The sequence below is a fragment of the Corvus hawaiiensis genome, chromosome 11 (genome assembly GCF_020740725.1).
Source record: "Corvus hawaiiensis isolate bCorHaw1 chromosome 11, bCorHaw1.pri.cur, whole genome shotgun sequence".
NCBI lineage: Eukaryota > Metazoa > Chordata > Aves > Passeriformes > Corvidae > Corvus > Corvus hawaiiensis.
The window spans coordinates 14001798-14022488 of NC_063223.1; the positions used below are offsets into that span (position 1 = coordinate 14001798).

At 41.2% G+C, this 20691-nt stretch overlaps 1 protein-coding gene across 3 annotated transcripts in view; it reads right to left on the minus strand.

The window, feature by feature from the left end:
• The window catches only part of CHCHD6 (coiled-coil-helix-coiled-coil-helix domain containing 6), a 110158-nt gene that overhangs the window by 65463 nt on the left and 24004 nt on the right, over window positions 1-20691 (minus strand). The window contains exons 5-6 of one of the 3 annotated variants that reach the window (XM_048315901.1): window positions 12931-12951; window positions 7474-7557 (exon numbers count right to left, since the gene is read on the minus strand). The exons of 1 other annotated variant lie outside the window; for it this stretch is intronic. In XM_048315901.1, the coding sequence (XP_048171858.1) occupies window positions 7474-7557; window positions 12931-12951 (105 nt within the window). The remainder of the gene's footprint in view (window positions 1-7473; window positions 7558-12930; window positions 12952-20691) is intronic. One more of the 3 variants, XM_048315902.1, reaches the window with a different exon arrangement.

Below are 20691 nucleotides of genomic sequence, written 5' to 3' on the forward strand. Positions count from 1 at the left end.
TGTTAAGACACTAAGTTCAAACCACACATTGCCACATTTATTTCACAAGTCGAGCCTGAGGATGGATTCCTCCAAGATGAAGCAGCCCATAAGCATCATTCTCTCCCTCTGCAAAGGTACTCTTAAATGCCAGAGAAACAAAATCCCTGTAAGGCTCTGACAGTTCACCCTTCAGCACACGGACTGCAAACGCATCTCTGCGCTAATCGTGCAGGCTGAGGAGGAAGCAAACACTTAGCTGCTGTTTGCATAGAGGCTGCTTGTAATTTGATGTAATGTACTGTACACCAGTCAACACATATTGAAGAGAGAACGTACACACTGCAGAGAAGGCAGAGAGGTTGTGCTGACATCTAACACGTTTTAGTTACCCTATTATAGATGTTCTTTGAGTTCATCAAATTACCAATCAATTTATCTGATCTCTAAAAGCTGTGTACTGAGGTATATTAACTACTGAGCTTCACAAGCTTTCAGCAAAAAAGCCATTAAATGGGTGAATTGAGCACAAGGTACTTGAAGTCAGTTTGTGTTGGCCAACAGCAACAAGGAAGGAACCTCTCCCTGCAGAAGGGGAGACTACAAGGAGCATTAGCCTCCTCTAGATGCTGTTCAGCCCTAATGGATACCCACAGAAAGCAGAAATCAGGGATGCTGCCCTCCCTCCTCCTCCCCCAGCATGACATTTAATGTCTGAGAAAAACTGCAAAGGAGGAGAGGATGGGAGGTTGGAACTGGTTCAGATGATGATTTCAGGTTTGTTCCCTTTTCAGTTTGTTCCCGTTCAAAAACTTAATTCACGCATAGGACAGGATCTACGATTCTCTAAACATCAAAGGCTGTGCCCTGGGAGACTGATAGAGCCACTGCCACCTCAGAGCAGCGTCCACACAGCCCCAGACAGGCAACCTGAGCGACTGGAAGCGATCTGAATGATTAGGATGGATCTTGTCAGCCTATTTCAGAAACTACACTGGGGATTATTCTTGTATTCAGAAGATTAAATCAACAGTTTGATGAACTGGGTGCTTTGCTGTACTGCTCTACTGGCCTGAGAGGCAAACTGCTTTTTTGGATTATAGATGTTGTAGGTTCAAAGAAAGGACTGGTGGTTTTGTGAGAGGAAGGGCTTGCAGGAAGGGCTGGGGATGAATAGAGAACTCAACAAATCAGATAAGAAAAGAAATTGAAATTGTGAAGATATTGTAAGGTTCAATTATGGAGATGGGGACAAGAAATCCTTCTGAAAGGGAAACACATTTTTTGAGACCAGAACTTCATTTCACACTAGCTGTCCTTCCTCCAGGTACCCACAGCACTGGATGGAGCAATAAGCTGATGGCTGGCAAGACTGTGACTGGAGGCAAACAAAGCAGCCCTTACACACATGGCAATAGCTCACACACAGCCCCAAGACATTACAGGAGAAAGCAAATGGTGTCAGTGGCACCTGCCAGGACATATCAATCCATTTACCAAAGGGCACTGAATCTTTAACCCCTACTGAGAGGGCAGAGGGTTGGTTGAAGGTAACACCTGAACACAGCTTGTTTTTTCAAAGGCAGGTGAGTGACCCCTAGGTCTCATGGATACAGACAAGCCTGGCATCCCAGCTCAAGGAACAGATTTCTCATCCCCTTTGATAGAAATCCCCTGCTACCTCTGCCAGGTGATATCAGTTTGTGCAGTCCCACAGAGTCTGCTTTAAACTGATGATGAAGATCCAACATGAACGTATTGTTCTAGGAGGCTTTTTTTTTTTTTTTTTTCACACTTCTATCACTTTTTCTCTGCAGAAATTTTTATTGAGACAAGTTACCAGCCATAAACCAGAAATGACAGTGGACTTGCATGTAAGGGTGACCTTGGCACACCAAAGTGGGAGACAGCTCCAAGAAGAAGGATCAAGGCCAATAAGAATAACAAACAAAAATAACTTTGCCTCCCATTCTTTACACATCCTAAATGCTTTACAAACATGAATTAAATGGGAAGAACAAGGGCAAAAAGAGATTAATTTAAACAAACCAAACAAGATGAATGCCACACACAAAATTACAAGATTTGTGAAGCCAAGCAGAGAAAAAGGTGCAGTCGACCTTATTAATAAAAAAGGTATGTATTCAACGCATTCCTTTCCCACTTGCACAAATACTTTACAGCTTATGAATACCTCTTGTGCTACTTACTGCTCTGAAAAAATACAAGCAGAAAAGTGTTGCATATTAATGCACCCACTGCTCACAGCAGTCCACAGCCGCCTAACAGGAGATAACATGGGAGCCAGAGCTTAAGAAAATCCAAACAAAGAAGAGGCATCATCTACAGCAAGGAGTTTCACTTTATCTTCCAAGATTACCTTCAGCCTTTCTCTGCTGTTTTACACTACTCCAAAGAGCTGCCCGTGTTTTTGTTGTAGTGTAGCACTGCCCTTAGCTTTTGTCAGGGTAAACTCAGCAAGAGGCCAAACAGCAAAAGGAGTCAAACAAATATTTACTTGGGAGAAGGTATACAACTAATATGCTAAGTGAAATCTCCTGGCATCTGAAGGGTCCCAGGAGAGACTGCATTTCTTTCTTACGATACTTTTTAAAGAATGTTTCTACCACTTGGAGAAAGCAGGACAAAGCATACACAGAATCCCTAATAAAAATCCCAGTTTTGAGCAGTATATGTAGTAACTATTTACAACAAGCTCCCTCCATCTCCCTCCCTGCTTCTCAGTAACAAATAAATGCATGAAAAAATATCACCTTGAGCTTCTCAAATTGAGTGTTTCTAAGGTTCTCCCTATAGATTGTTAGGTCTAACTCTTATTCTTCCTACCCAGAGAAATACTACAGTACAAAACCTCGTTCAAAACAGTTGAGAGAAGACACACATTTTATGAAACAATTCAAATTACATGGATGAGATGTAAAATTACTCTAACAAGTCAGAGTTAGAAGTTTAACCACTTATAACAAATTAGTCAGGTCTCATTACTGGATTACTTATTGGAGATTAGACAGTCACACTGGAAACACAGGTGTGGAATGGAATGTCTGTATCACCAGCTCCAACCCTGCAATCACACATAGTCATATAAGAAACAGTCAGCTCGAAGGAGCTTTTCCCTCTAATTTTTCTGATTACCAAAATATTTCAGGCACTCCAAAACAAAAACATGCAAGTGACCCAAGAGACAGAAACACACAACTACAACAAACTGTCAGGGCTAGAGTGAGGACGACAAACAGTTTTACCAGTGTAATGATCCTCTGCAAGGAATTTGTTCAATAAAACTTGATTTTAAAAAAATCTCTAAGAAGTGTGCACCACACTGCATACAGAACAAAGCCTACCATCCCTTCCCACACACATAACCCCTGACAAACTGATAATGAAGGGTGCAGCGGGAAGAATAATCCCAGCATTGGTATAATCCCAGTGCACCCACTGTACATATTCAAGTCTGCACTCAGAACAGCAGAATGCTGCCAGTGGCAGCAGTGTGTGGCATTCGCTCAACACAAGTCAGAAGTGCAAATCAAGTGTCAGGCACTACAAAGAAACAGAGAACCAAACAGTGATTCTGACACAGCTGCCACACATGTTCACGGTCCCCCCGCATCCCGAGCACACAGTCCTGGCTCACAGCTCTCAGAGGATTAAACACGTGAGGAGAAGTTCCAAAAATGACTAGCCAGGATGGTCAAAGCATTTGGGGCAAGTACCCCATAACCTTGCTTTGATCACTGAATAGGGCACAGTGGGTCATCTAGTACCATCTCCCTGTTCAAGCAGGGTCATCCCAGAGCACATGGCACAGGATTGTGTCCAGATGCTCCTTGACTGCCTCCAATGAAGGAGACTCCACAACCTCTTTTCCCATCAGTTCAGTTCTTACAGTTATCCCTGGAGATTCAGTCACAGTCAGGACCAGCATACTGAACTATATGGACCTTAGTGTGACACAGCACTGCTGCACTCACTGTCACATTTCTTCCAGTGCTTTAGTAGAAGATGCAGGGAAAACCCCAAAAGCTGAAACACTGAAATTATTTTTTCATACATGCCCTTTCCCGTGAAAATTTTAATAAGACTGTCTGGAGAAACTGAGTTTCTCAAGATCCGTTTGAAATAAGGTACACTCATAGTTCATCTCATGCAAAACTAAAGGCAAAGCCTTTTTAGCATTTTTATAGCTTTACTGTTTCACAACACTTTGCCCTTCCATTATAAGCTATTCCATCATATAGATGGAATAACTGAGATAGATAGATGGACTAAATAATTGTTTCAAACTCCCAAAAGAGAAACGGCTATTAGAAAATGAGCAGGTTTTTCCTTCCAATTCTGTGCTCTGTCCAGTAGATTACAGTACTCTTTCAGAGATTACAAAATAAAAGGATAATGTATTCACACAATCTGCTGCATTCAGGGGAACTACTGAGTTCAATTCTGGTCAATACCTCTCAAAGACAGAGCTTCTAGGAGGAAAGTGCCAAAAGACAAACAAGTAGAATGAGAAACCTGGAAAAAACCATTCACACAAGCAGAGGCTGAAAAGGTAAGGACTGCTCAGCTTCATGGGAAGGTAAAAGAGGGAACAGAAGTCTGCAGATAATAAATAATGAAGAGAATTTCCTTTATCTCTTTCACATAAAGGATATTAAATGCAAAAAAATATTTGAAACTGATAACAGAGAACTTATAGAGTATATAAGTTAACCGATGTTGGAGGCACAGAGCTAAACAGGGCTACAGGAAAAATGCCTGAGATGCATAGAAGAACAATGGCACTAATCCAACTTTCAGTGAATAAAAATACTGAATGGAAATAAACTCTTGTGCAGCAGGGCATGTGTCTTGCTCCAACTGACAACATTTAGGAAGACTCTTCACAAAGCTGCTCTCCAGAAGTTTTCTTTGTGGCTTTGTTTTGGTGAGGTTTTTTCTTCTTCTTCCTTCAAAGCCTTTGCAAACTGACCACTGTCAGAAGAAACAGGACAGTCTCTGTGTTTGATTCACTGAGCAGCTCTCATGTTGCAAGGAGTATGTAACACAATTACTTTTACCATCCTACTGTGAAGGTACTGGGTTTTTAACATCAACAGTTCAAAACATCCTTCAAAAATATGTCTCTAAGTCTCATACTGCTGAATTCTGTTATCATGCAGAAGTGGAGACAAAACCAACCTGGACACAGCAAGGGAGGAGAGAGGGGAATTCCTGATAGCCTGATCCTTAAAAGGAGAAATTTCAGCTTGCTAACTCCACACTGAGCCATCATATTCATTCACTCACTGCCAAACACCTCTGAACTACCAATGACCACACTTCAAGTGACCATCTTAAAACAGCAGAGAAAGCAAAATTCTATTTCAGAGCTCTCCCCCACCATCCCCTTACTGAGAGCTTTTTTCTAATATAGACACACATATACACAGATATATAAAAATATATCTAAGCCTGAGTTGGAAAGCTTTAACACAGTGGAAAGAAAAATAAATAAATAAATAAATAAATAAATAAATGTCAAGGTCTGCGTGTATTCCACAAATAAAAGCAGAATTATATAAAAGCAACAGCTAATAAAAAAGATTTTTCTGTGCTGCATTTTCCATCTTTCCAACCATTATAGGAATAAAATTATCCACAGAGAAGATCAAAAACCTTTTTCAAAACTAATACAATTAAGCTTTATTACACTGTTTCAAGTACATTTCTCTCCTTGCCCTTCTAGCCCCCACCACCTCCCACTCCAATCCAGACTACCGGTTGGAGGCATTCCTCTATTTTATTACCAGCAAAATGCTAGTGTTTAAGGGTCAGAAACTATCCAGTGTTTCAAGAGAGGAAAGAAAACCTGTTCTTTTTATCTACTTGCTTTTGTACATATAACAACTAGAAGATAGTTTCTCTGTAGCTCTGCAGATTGAATAGGACTATGGGCAGCCCACCTTACACCCCCGAGAAGATCTTGTGCTAAAATATCCATCACATTGTTTACAAAGGTGTCCCTGTAGCAAGGAACATGGACTTGAAAACACAAACTACAACAAAAGATTTCAAAAAGAGGACAATGAAGGCTGGACACAAACTTCTCCCCACTCCACTGTCCATAAAGGACAGACACACAGGTTTTCCCTGTAATTTCTGCTTCATGAAACCAGATCCAGAGAGAAGAATATAATAGAAGCACTCAGCATGGGACCAAGAAATTGCAAAAATTCCCTTTGCACATGAACATATGGACAACTGTGATAATTAGAACGATAGCTGCTAGATTGTTTGCAATTTCACTGAACAATCCCCATTATCTAGAAATAGAATTTAAAATACGAATGCAACACTGAGTGGCAGTTTTAATAGTTTCTTCTTAATGAATTGTACAGATTAAAGTGTTGCAAAACTGTATCATGTGAATTTGCTCACAGGCACGTTTTACCGTTGATGGCTTAAAAAAATGCAGCGTGGACAATCCTACAGTAGCAGGGAATGAAAAAAGGAATAGATATGCCAACAGCTTCCTACAGTTTCTATAATCTACAATTTTCCCATGTTCCATACTCACCATCCTGCTACACGTTGGTAGTAAAACTGATTGATTTCTCAGTCTCTTTACAACCCATCCTTTTCATTGTTTGCATTTCTTTTTAGTCACATAACACAACTACAAGTCGAATGTATGCAACTCCCTGTCAGGAGGTCTAATTGCTTCAAATTGGAGAAGATTATTCTCCACATTTATTAAAAAATAAAGACTACTTATAACATTATTTCATTTTGCCAGGAAGTGAAGAACACATTAGTTCATAAGGAACAGCATGGCTGCTCCTATTTTTATGGCATCAATTTTTAAAAACTCATCATGGTAAACAATTAAACAGAGAAGCAAATCCCACGTTCAGGGGAGAGATTCAAATCCCTAAATGGATTTTCAAAGGTCATTTCAGGCTTAAAAGATGCTTGACAGTGTCTCTTTAAATCATGTTCATTTCAAAGGCTTATCCAGCAAGAAGCAGGCAGTGTACTGCAGCACCACTCTTTGAACTGTTTGGCTCCCCAGAGAAAAATTAATAATACAACTTTAATTCATATTTATAGCAAGATTTATGTTGTGGTGGTAGATTTTTTTTATTTAGGAAAGGATTTCTAACAAAAGGAATAAAAAACAGGGCACTTGTTTTTCTTTCAATTTAGCTTTCACCTAAATCCCATGGTGAAAAAGATAATGGAGTTTGAACTACCAGAAATCTTTTTTTAAAAATCATCCAGTTAAAAAACCCTTTATCTTTCAAATGCAAGTTGCTCAAAAAATTTGTACAGCTTTTCTATCACATAAGGGGTGGGGGGCAAATCAGATATTGGGAGCTGCCAGTTCTAGGTTGCAGCACAACACCTCTTGGTTCTCTATCATTTGGATCCACACAGATCCGTGTCCTACCCCTGTGGGGCCAGAAATAAAGACAAAAATCTCGGCCTTACCTTCTTCTCAATGCGGGCCAACTGCTCTTTATAGAAGGCCTCCTGTCGCCTCAACTCTGCCTCCCTGCCTTGCAGCTCCACAGCCTGGGAAGGACAACAAAACAGCATCACTAGAAGAAGAAATTAAAAATAAATGTAGTGCAAGGAAAGCACATGGGATGCAGACTGGAAGGAACTAAAAAAAATCACTGCTCAGGACTCGTGCATGGGATCCCCCTCAGTGGAACTACAAACCTTAAGAACTGCAGCTCATTTTGGGTTATCCCCTGACATTTGAAATGCTCTTATTAACATAATACTTGAACTCAAAACCTTGATTTTACTACTTCTTACTAAATGAAAACATATAATCATAGAAAGGTGACACTTTCCCATTCCCTTTTTCAGAACTCCATCTTATCCATGTCTTTGTTTTTCCATGAATCATGACAGTAATTACTCAAATGTTCTTCACCTTACCTTAAAAAAACCAAACCAAATCCCCTCAAATCCTCCTCTTTATAATCTCCTGCCCCTTGGAGTGTCCAAAAGCTTCTAAGGATTAAATACTTCCCCTACAACAGACATACATAGGACTATCCAAGATAATTAAGTACTCTCTCCACATGCTCTCTGTGCATTCCCCATCAGCACCCTCAAAGTTCCTCTGGCTGGTGCTGCAGACTTAGAGGGAAGATGAGTGTCAGAGAATTTCTCTTCTATCTTCCAAAGTATAAGCATGACACTTTCAAAACAGTAAATCTGGTATTCATCAGCTAAACAGTGCTCAATTAAAAAGTCTGTGTGGGTACAGCAACAGCTGTAGCCTTCTAGCTCCCGACAGCCAGCACCACTTCATTATATTCCCATCCCTAAACTGAACTAGCATTAAGAAAACATGACATTGATGGAACTGAATCAAACTTTTGAAGTTTAAAAATATCAAGCAACAACAGCAAGAAAAGATGGCACTTGTTCTTCATCCCCCATCCTACCTCAAAATCTCTGGGGCCACATAAGTTATCAGCAGGCAGAAGACCTTTCAAAACCCAGAATGATTAGCCTGCTTAACATGGACACAAATCCTGCCAGTCCATAGCATCCCAGCAGCATTGCTCTTAACTTCTAATGATGGTACAACCACAGAAAATGCTGGTCCAACATGATTAAGCAGCTGGGACAGAAATATTCCCGTGGGCTCAGACCTGTCATTTTACGGCCAAAAGCCATTGCTAACAAGAAAAATTACATCTGAAAGCAAGTTGCTGTGCATGTCCTTCTTTCTGCTCCCCTGCTGATGGAAATACAGTGGTATAATAGGGCTTAGAAGAGATTTTAATCTAGGCAGTGAGGGTGGTTGCTAAGCAAGCAAGAAAAGGAGTATATGAAATAGGAAGGTTGTAGGGGTGTGGTGGTGGTGTGGGTTTCTTTGTTTGTTTTTAAAGAAATATTTTGGTTTCCATGTTTGCTATCCCAGAAAACAGGACCAGGATAAGGCACAAGCAGTAGAGACTCATATCTAAATCCTCTCTCTCTCAAAGGCACTTGATTAAAAGCAAAATCTCTGGCTTTGCTTTAACCTATAGCTGTTATACTACTTCCCACCTGCAAACCAGCTGGAATATGACGGGGAGAGGGATGAGAATGAGCTGCCCCATACATGCAGCCTGACAAAAGAGATATCACAGCTACAATAGGGACACTGATGGGTACTCTGTAAGTGCCAAAACTATAACCATTTTCTTGTAAGAGAACAATAGCTGTCCCTCTGAACCAATCTTCTACACAGAAAAGGACTAAGCAATTTCAAATATAATGAAACAGATGTAAGAAAGTGGGGTGGTCTGGTGGATGACCAAAGGACTCCGATTCCCCTGCAGTTTTCTGCATAACGTCCATAAAATTGGACTACTCCACAAGTGACTTGTACTTCCTTAAGGAGAAAATAAATACGGAAGAGAAAGAAGAGTAAGACAGGACTGACCCCTCTGCATGATTCAGATGGACGGTGCATCATATGATGGAAGAAGAAAAGAAAAAAAAGAGATTAAAATAATGGATTCTTATAAACTTATGAAAGCTTCTGTTTAATCAAAATAATTATGTATCAGTGCCAGTCTCCTGGGATAGGGAATATTCTGGAAGCACAAAATCAATGCATGTAACAATACCGGTGTGCAAGAGGCTTTATTCTATTTCTGGCAAGACATGGATCACAAGCCCACATACTCACTCAACTTTTCAACCTGTGAGTTTGCCTGACCTCATTCACCAAGAAATCCAGCACACTTATCCTTACAACCCCCCTGGAGGGAACACAATCCAAATACCTAATCTCTCAAGCAGGGTGCTGAGATGCAAACACAGTAGGGGGGTGTGCTGCTCTGCACAAGGACGACCCATGGACTGCCAAGCTGACCTCACTGGAGCTGGAATGCCCCCAGTGAATAATTCCTCCACACCAATGCACCCTGCAGCAGACACACATTCTGTTAGTCACTTCTCCAGGGTCTTGCAAAACCAAGGTCAAAGAACCAAAACCGAATCTCCCAACTGCAGACTACAACCTCAGAGTACTCCCCATTCTTCCCCCTAAGTAATTTCTCCCATATTATCCCCCATTGTCCCTTATCACCCATAATGTATGATGAACTAGGGATAACAGACAAACCTTGTACTTGCAACACAAACATATTTTCAATGCCTTGCTTGTTTTCAAGAGCTGCTGCTGTTTCAGTGCATTGAAGTATGCAGAGAAACACTCTATTTGTGACAGATCTGCTTCAAAGTTGCTTTCTGTTTCCCTCTATCCCCAGCTGTTATTATTAAAAACTTTAGTACACGTTATGATGATGTTTGAAGTACGAACGGTATAGTAGAGCATGTGTCATTTGAAACATTCACTGTTCCAAACTGGGTTAGGCAACCAGGGACATTTTGAATGAATATAGGATATTTATTAAGAGTTCCTCTAGTCCTGCTGGTTATTCCCTACCTGAAGTCAGAAGCCTGTGATGTCCCAGACAGAACTGGCTGCTACGGAGATGATTAAAATTTCATAGGGGATTGAGATTCCAAGTACCAAACAAAGCTTCAATACACTTTTCAGAAAAAGGCCTTTAGAACTAAAGAAAGAAGGAGAAGGAAAAACATGCATGATAACACTGATTTGAAAATCAGGTATCAGAAAGCTGCATTTCACTTCCACGCTGCAGAACAACACTGGAGCTTGAACATACTGTGCAAGAGGTGACCAAAGCCCAGAGATGACATCTAAGATGTGTAGAACACAGATAGTGTGATGTCCAAGAAGTATGAACACAGAAACAAAACAGAGACGGGGGAAAAAAGCTATAGAACACAGGAATGCACCCAAAACTTAGAAAGGGGGATGTATTTATAGAAGAACATGTATGCAATTGGCCATTGCCCTCTGTACAAAAGCTAGGTATAAGATATATTCAAGAAATGCTCAAGAATCCCCTGTGATGGTGTCAGAATTCACAAGCATTGCATTCTTACGAAAGGACAGTGAAGGCGTACTACCAACATGCTGCTACAGCTTCCATGGGCATGGATCCACGGACCAGTTGGGTGCTCTTTCAAATTCTTCTTCTGTTTTATCTTTACACTTTTTCTGCAGCCCAAGGTTTTTCAGGTTATCTCAGTGCTGCTTTGAACAGTGACAAAGAGCCAGGGCAGAGTTATGTGTGATTCTCTGCCTCCTTCTCCCCCTTTATCAAGTAACCCATTTAGAAACAAACTGTGCAAGCACATTTCTAAAGCTATACATTATATACTGGCTCAACTAAAGGATTCAAGCACTGGCCTGCTAGCTGACAGACAGGCCAAAAGAAATATTTTACAAGCTCCTAATTGAGGTAATGAAATATTATTGGTTCATTCTCTATGAACAAAGCCAGACAATCTCAGCCTTGTCCTGAACTGACACCAACATGCCACACATCAGACTGTGCAACTGATCTAGAGCTCAGCTTCACTCTAACTATAACCATTCCCAAATTAGCTTTGGCTTTGCCCCCCACAAAATATCACCAGATTTTTATTATTTTTAATCACAGTCCCACCCCATCACCTAGTTAAACACGAAAACTAGGGAGGAAATCTGTTTGAAAAAAAAAAAAAAAGGGCTTCTTGGCAGGGTCAGATGATAGTAAGGAATGTAGCACTCAGGAATAAAGTGCAGTGTTAGCACAGCCCACAGCTGACAGCTACCATCAGGCTGTCTCTCTCCTCAATACTGTTTGGGTTCTGCAATTTGAGAAGAGGATATGAAGAAGACTCTACTGGAGGACAAAAATCCCAAAAACTTTCTCTCTGCAAAGGGCAACTCAAGCTAGAAGGAAAGGTCCAAACCTCAGCCTATAAAGAACTTCCCAAAAGGCAAGTCACAGCATTTGGCAAGACTACTGCAAAAATATTTATCTTCTTGGCAAAGCACTTCCACCACTCACAGACAAACTAGCAAGATGATGCCTAGATAATCAGTCAGAAGCAATCCAGGGAAATATGCTACAAGGATAAAGGAAAGGTTCTGCAGTCTATCAAATGCCTAGTTTCTACATCATCCTGTCTCTGCTGAGAGGAGTTATCAGCTTCCCTAAAAGGTAAGCAGTTACATCTCTGCAGCAGCACAGCAGAGATGTTATGGCTGGGCACCTCAGCTTGCCACACTTCACAACTGCAAATTCTAATACCTCGCGCTTTCCCAAGTCTCTTCCAGTCCTGGTAGCAGTCCAGGTGGCAGGGGAGAAAAACAAATGCTATTAAGGACTCCAAGATGAGAAGATGGAATTGATAGCAATTCACTAAAGATCAGAGCTAACTCCAAAATTAGCTGGCTGGCATGTTCCTGGCCAAGTCTAAAGGGAATGGCAGAGCTGAAAGGGCAGCACTGAAATAGTAAGAGGCAATTTGTGTACTTCATGCCCAAGACTGAATAGCAGAACTTTACAGGGAGGCTTGTACCAGGCAAGTAGCCATGGGAGAGCCTTGACTCAGCCTCCACTGGCATCAGCAGAAATATCACCATTACCGAGGAGCTGCCTGCAATCGCTATTCCAGACACACAAGGCCTACAAAATCACTGGCTTTTTGTCCTACCTCTCATTCTGTTGAAGGCAGGTGACCAGGTTCTATTTTAGAAACCAGATGCAACTCATAGCCTTAAAAAGCAATACTGGTATAACCTTCATTTCCTCCTGTTTCTGCTACTCTCTTAGCCAACAATACACATCACCAGATCAAGTTTGGTTTCAGCAGCTGTAAGCTACACAAAAGGAACCAGTGAAAATCTTTATGGAGGAAATAATATGCAATTTTCTAGCTGAACACCTTTTAAAATGTAATGACAGAAAATAAAATCCTGCATCTGTGCTCAGCAATAACAATCCGTACGCGCGCAGTAACAACATGACACTTGGAATAAGCAAGATCCAGACAAAAAAGAGAGCTTACCCAGGCGTCCAAATCCACAGGCTTGGAAAAAAAGAGAGCGCAAGATAGAAAGGAAGGGAAAGAGCAGAAAAAGAGAACTCGGTGATTTATGGAGGCCGCCTGCTGCTGTGCAATACAGCTTTTAGGATGACAAGTTTAGAAAAGTTCCTTTAAAATGACAAGCATCTTAAGCAAGGGAGTGCTGTCCCCTGTTGGGAACTGTGCTGTTAAAGCAAAACAAAAGCACATGCACCCCCTAAACCAAAACCAAAGCAAAGCCCCCACAGCCTCCTGCGGGACCCCCATCTAGGGCGGGAGCTAAGCAAAGGCAGCTGGGAAACAGCCAGTTCCAGGGAGCCATGCAAGGTGCTGCACAATGTTAGAGATGCTGATACACAACATGCACCAGTGAACGTGGCAATGCTGGGCAGACTCAAAAGGAGGTGATCAACAACTGTGCTGCTTCCAATTACATGCCAAGAACATGAAATCTCTTAAAGGGTGTTTTTGAATGCACAAGCTGACCTACGTTGCAAGTCATCTTCCAAGGACAATTTCAAAGAGTGATTCCTAACAGAAAGCCCGTTGACTGATTAGATTCCCAACCAGATTCCCCTTCACAGGCAACTGAAAATCTCTTCAGGGCACAGTCCAAACCTCTGTCAAAGCCAAGCTGCCTCCACCCACACCTTCTTTTGTCCACAAGCCTATTTAAGTGTGCAGAGAACCAGATAAAACAGGTTGCAGTATTGCCTCTTCTTCACTTGTTACTACTTTTTACTTACACAGTAACCCAGCAGCAGCAAAGCGAGTACAAGATGATAAACATTTCATGCCCATAACCACCTCCTTTTGAAGCCAAGGCATTTTTGAGGCAGGCACAGCTCTCATTTGCTGTCAAGGGCTGCAAGTGTTCCCTGCCTCTCAGGGCTACCTTCAATCAGCAGCACATTGGCTAAGCAGGAACTTCAGAATGGCTGGCCTTTTCTATTATGATTATTTATTTGAGGGGAGTTGACAGGGCACAAGGAACTTTCCTCCTGGTCATAGTTCACTGCTAGAGGGAGCAGACGGTGGAAGGTAATATTTTTATGGGATCTGCCATCATTTTAATGGCAGAGAGTGACTACTTCAGGCAACTGAGGGATGATGTGTCATCAGATATGTGTGTCGTCCATCCTCATCCTTTGCAACAGCTCAGAGGGCTGGAACTGAACATCTACATTTCAGCTGAGGGAAGCCAATTCCACCCTTTCTGCAGACAGGTTTGACATAGCAGCATCGAGTCCTTGGCCAAACAAACCAATACACAACAGGTGTTTACTGGTCATCACTGACCAATCTTGACAGAAGCCTGATTTGAATAACATTTTTCTTCCTGATGATTTTTACAGTCAGGACAGATGCACTTCGTTTTGTTCTCACATTTTAGCAATTGCAAGTCTGTCCATCCTCAGCAGATGGACAGGAGGAACACAGCACTCTTCATGGTGCCTGCTATTATTCCAGCAGGTAGGTCATGCACACCACTAACTCTTTACTGGATGCACCTCTGTCATCCTTGAGTGCCTGAGCCGTGAACTGACACATTCCTGGTGGACAAACACTTGCATGACAAAATAAACACAAGGTACTTACTCAGTGGCACTGGACAGGGGCTGAGAAGAGAGAGCAAGGAGAAGGAACCAGCCCTATCACCAATATGCGCCCCAAACGATACAATGCACAGCAGCAGAATTAGGGTTTTAGAGAATGTAACACTGTTACTAATCACAGAGCATCTCTTCTGCAGGCACTGCCAAAGCCTCTAATTCTGTCAACCTTCAGAAGGGGGGAAAATTATTACTCCAAGAATAGGAATAGATACACTTAACTGAATGGAAACAGGAAAATTAAAATGTGTAAACACAGTAGGACATATTGCTGCATTGGAAAAAAAACCCTGACTAAATAAAATACACTAATAAAACAATACAAAAAGGAAAACTGAAGAGGGCTACTGGTTTAAGTTTTGCTAACTTCCAAGCATGTGCCAAGATCTCTTTGCAGACCTGCATTTACCAGTTTTGATAACAAGAGACACAGCCTGTCCATTTATATTTTCAAAGTCTAAGCAATCTGTTTAAGAAATGAGCAGTATCTGGTTTCCTTGCTCCCTAAGTGAGCTTCATTTCCAACTCCCAGATGGCAGCTCATGAGTTTTATAATTCCAGCCCTGGGACACAAGTCATCTTTCAACACCCTTGGTCAATACTTCTGGACTCTTCTGCTGAAAATGGTTTTTTTCTCTTCCAGGTAATCCACTGGACAGCAACCACAGGAACAAGAATAAATACTGGACTTAATCGTTTGAGGTCAAAACCCAATCAAGATATTCCTCCTAACTGTATCAGAAGCAAAAGGTTACAGAAACAGGATCTCAGGCCAAACCAGCAACCTCTGTCCTAGGGATTCATACAGGCACTTGGAGAAGACACTGGCTGGATATGGGAACTATGTGAGTAATACATCTGTGCTTCTGAAAATTTCACATCTGAGCATTCATTATACAGGCAGGGGATGCCTTCCCACATACGTATCAACAGTCCAACTTCCAATGGAATCAAGAAGACAGCACCAAATTAGTATTTCACTCATAAGGGCAATTCCCTGCAACTTCTCCCAGATCCATACACTGCATCACCCTTACACATCATGCACACCACTCAAGTCTGTCACAGTGTGGGGAAATGTAAAAACGGCAGTGAACAATCAAAATGCAGTTCTGTGATTGGTGGGGAAGGAGGAAGGGATCAGCACAGGGCAGCGACCTTTGGAAGGACAATGCCTTTGTAACCTGACTGGAACCAGCTTCCCCCTAAAGTCCATTTCCTTGCCATAGTCAATAACTTTGTCACAGAACAGATTTCACTGCAGTGTGACCAATGACTCAGGAATCCAGACTACCAGCTTGGTAGAGATCTCCTACTTAAGAACTCCACACAAAGTATTTTTAGGGGCACTGCCAGCTTCGGGAGTGGAAGATAGAGTGGGAGATGCGAGAAATGAGAGGCAGCAGGTGCCCAAAACCCAAGACAGCTGTTGGCAACAACTTTTGCACTCATATCAGTATCTGAAGAGCTCTGCAGCATATATTCCAACATCTTGATGACCAGACTTCATCACTGAATGAGCAAACAGCCATTTCTTCTTAAAGCAATAATCCAGCTCTAAATTTATCATGGTCCACAATGATAGGAATTCAAGTATTTAAAGAATATATCTAGACATTCAGTATCCACTCCAGACTCTTCAACTCTTCCAGTTTAGTGAAAAATTGAAGGAGTATCAATATTAAATGTAATGAGAGTCTGAGATGTAACCAACTGACAATGGAGAGGGAGAAGGAAGAGACTGAACAGCAATCAATTCTGAGGAAAGGCTGTGATGAAATTGCTTAACTTTGATGTATACAGACCATACACAATTCTGCAAACATTAAGATGGGAAGCAGCCAAAAAAACCTTTGCCCTTCTATGATTCAGGGACAACTGCATCCTAATACTTATGGCACTGCTACAAATAGGTTTGCAATGCTGACCGTTGATGGTTTTCATTTAAAACAAAATTAAGAGAAACCTACTTTATAACATCCAAAGTAAACCATCTGCTTTCATTGCTTGCTTTAGTACTCCAGCCCATTTCCACATTCTCCTCTTCCCATCACCACTTCTATACATGCATACATACAGTTTTCATTTTGTAGGCTGCCAACAGACAAGGCATTCAATGGTTTTAGAAATCTTGCAGAGTGTAGGTTCTCTAGAGATGTATGCTCAAGATGCTTATTTCTCATAGCAGGTGAGTCAACAACTCATCCTAAATTTTTACCTTCTTGCTTAAATTCCTACTCTGCCTATTAGACTTAAGAATCTTCAAGTCCTTGACCAATTTAGAACAAGAAAAACAAACCAACAACCAAAACTTCAAGAAAGGGCATAATGAAATTCTGTATTATGACTTTCTATCCCAGAACATATTTCAGACCCTACTGAGTCAATGAGGTATTTCTTGTAAAGCTAGAAACAAAGGCCACTCAACTCTTCTTGGATTATTTCTAGCTCATAATCATTAATGCAGACTCCCATTACACTAGCCTAAGGGTGGCATATGGCTTTCTAGGGATAGGACAGACGGGGGGAAATAACAGTTATGCATGCCTACATCCCAGTCTCATTGCTCTGCCTGCATATGGGGACAGAGCTCTCTCTTGCCAGATTCTTAAATACCAAATATATTAGCTTCCGAGTCAAACATAGTACCTCACACACAACCACTGTTTTGAAAAAGATCAAGATGGCATTCATAACCAACCCATGTGCCTCCAAGCAGTAAAAATCATGAACCCTGTGTGTTCAGAAGGAATTCCCTTCCCACATTTGCTCTCAGACACTACATGGAATTTCTACCTGCCTCTGAAAAAACCAGATATTTATAGGCACCAGCCAATGGACACAGGTTAGCATAGCAGAAAGAACACAAATTTCCTGCCACCAGATTAGAAACCTAATTTTTTTTTAATTTAAAAGTTATTATCTCAAATACTACACAGTTTAAAAGAAATGCAGTTGACTTTGGGGCTGCTTTTTAATACAGAGACTATCTTAATTACATACTTAAGAAAATTCTTGAAAGCCTTCAGCCACGGTCATGCATCCTCTGTCTGTCTATGAAATTCTTTGGCAGGTGGAGAATCAGGTGCACTTTCAAACAACACAGTTTGTTTTTACCCCTTTGACAGCCTTGTAAATTTTCCTCTTTTGCCTGCTCTTTCATCCCAGATGTACACAAAGCACACTTTACACAGCCTTGCAGGGTCAGTATGATTCTGGGGGGCAGATTCCAAGCTACCAACTTGCCAAGATGCATGTGGGAAAGACACGCAGTAATTAACATTCAGTATAAATCATGTGGATTCCAAAGCCTTACTGAAAGGCCCACACAAAGCATAGGGGACTCAAAATAAATGGTCTAGGGTAGTACACATACATAACCATACTTGTAGTAAGGTGTTACCTATGAAGTAAAAACACATGGAAAGAATAATCAGAGACTGCCCAGGAAATGAAAAGCATAGAAGTGAGGAACTTGATCTCAATCTCCCTCATTTTCTCCAATCAATTAAGACACACAGGCAGCATGCACTGAATTTCCCTACAACCAATTCTGAAAACCTACCTTGATCTTTACCTGCAGCATTCCCTACATCCTAGGCCACAGTCAGTGTTATGAAAAGGCTGCCAATTAAGTTGTGGTTTTGAGCTACAGACAAAATGTCCACTAGAGACTCTGATTCTTGCTTCCAAAGCCCTTGCAACCCACTGTGTGTTTTAGGAAGAGAATATACTGGCTCTCAAACGCACACACTCTCGGCTCCTCTCAGGGCTGCGATAAGAGAAAACGCTGCAAGGTTGCATCTTTTAATGAAGTCCGAGTATATCATAATGAAATCATCTGCAAAAAGAAGACTGTAGATTCAGCAACAAGGATTTCAGGCTATTGTAAAACTGTATTCTTTATTTTTACATTGCAATCTCTAGGGCATGATTGTATCAAGAGCAACTCACAAATCTATGCCACTGCCAGCAAAATTTTGATTTCCATTTGATAGGACAATTTGCAAAGAGCAGTTTTCCCACTGTGCAAGTGCTTAATGTTTCTAAAAACTACAAGAATTCAAAGCTGATTCAACGACCATTTACTGGGCAGTGCAAGACACTCTTGTTTAAGGCAGATGGCTTGGAAAATTCAGGGTGGGGGGAGAGCATTCTCTCTTTCTATGAAGGAGCAGTACCTGGAAGTCTATCAACAAGGATCACAAACCAGGTCTTGCTGTTGTCGAGAAGAAGGTGGCAGAGACTGGGTGCAGCAGGAAGAGTTAAACAGCTTGAGAAACTTCCCTTAGGAAAAGAAAACATTTTGCTGTCAGTGAAGCTCCTGAAGCTCAAAAATTACGTTGCATGCTGAGGAACCAGAGAAGTATTTATTTCTGGACCTTTTAATCAAAAGCAAGAAGCTTGAAATTTAGCTTTAAAATAGGGTATGATCTAAATATAGCAGTCAGATGACCTGAGAGAGCCAAGACTCATGCTTCATGAGTTTGCAGATTTAAAGAGTCAATCCAACACAGTGTCATAGAACCCTAAAGACAGATTGCTATATTTATTGTAGCAGATACTATTTACAAGCATATCTCCACTCTGTTTGCTCTGTAATTATAGTTGGGGTACATACAATCATTTATTTTCTGTAGCCTCCTTTTGAATACTACACCTCCAAAGTCAGTGAAAGTAATTTTAAGAACCTGTTGATTGATTTATTGATCAAATAAGTTGACCAGTGCAATAGACTGGAAATAACCAGACAGGAAAATGATCTGATAAATATTCCTGGAGACTAGTCACTATAGGCATTGGAAGTCAGCAGAAAAGAAACCCTCGAAGGCAGGCTCAGGCTTTTTTGAGAATCTGTATTAACAGTTAGGCCTAAAGCTTCATTCCCTATGCAGGCCTGCTTGGTCAAGTGCACTCCCCAGCCAAGTGTTTGAGATAACTCTGCAGAATCCAGTGTTAGCTATCAAATTCAGCAGAAGCAACTGGCCAAAGTGCAGGTCCTATTACCAGAAACAATGTGAGAAGAAAGTGGGGGGGGGGGGGGGGTCTTATACATGGTTTTAATCAGGAAGCAGATACTTCTCTCTGACCAAGGACATGAAAGAAACCCAGGCAGAGGATCATCGTCCACAGACAGCTTCCAGTGCTGGCAGCTGTTTTCTGGTGATTCTGTGGTCAGACTTCACCAAAGCTTTCACTGAGCTCCAACTGCAAGAAGCAGATCATGCCCCTGGCTGGCACTGAAAACCACAAACTCATCTATCAAGTATTCACTGAAATGGCCTGGGTTTTTTTCCTGTGCATTTAATTGCGATTTAATGAGGTTTTCAAAGAAACATGTTGGCAGCTTATCATAAAACTAAGCTGAACACATCTTGTACTCCTTTTACACTGTCCACTCAGTTGTGTGAAGAACTGTCATCCAACTCAAGCAAGAGGCAAATTAAGCATTAACTCCATTGAATAGGAGTGGTTTCCTATGAGGAAGAGGAAAGGCACAGTAACAAAGCAGGAGGCAAAGAAAAAGCTTTCACTACCACTATTATTTGTACAATATTTTAGATAATCTTTTGGCACTGTGGTTTTGGGGAGTCTACATTTATCCCCAGGACAAAGGAATTAAATGTCCATGGATGTCAATAGCTTATTCCACAAGCATAAAATTCTAGCAGGAAAAATACACATTCAGGTTCAGCCAAAATAAATTAGCCAGATCAAATTCACAATCTCTCATAACCTCTCAACATTTCTGAAAATAAATGCCACACTTAGCAAAACAACCTTTAAAATAAAAACCTTAAAATGTCTATTTATCTCAGGATATTATCCTTCCTGCCTGTCATATATTATATATTACATACATATAAAATCAAAAGAAAAATCCACTCAAAGAAACCAACACTCTAATGCTCCCTTTTCCATTTAATGTTGGTTATACAGACTCACAGAGATCTTAAAACATTTTAAAGGATCAAGCTCTCCTTCTCATTAGTACCACCATCACGTTGTTCTGAACTGTGGACACATAACCTTTTGCACCTTTTCACTCTATTGAATCAATCTCCCCTGGCAACTTCTGGTGTGGCACTCTGCTCCTCCTGCCTCCGGCTCCTCTTGCCTCACTAATTCT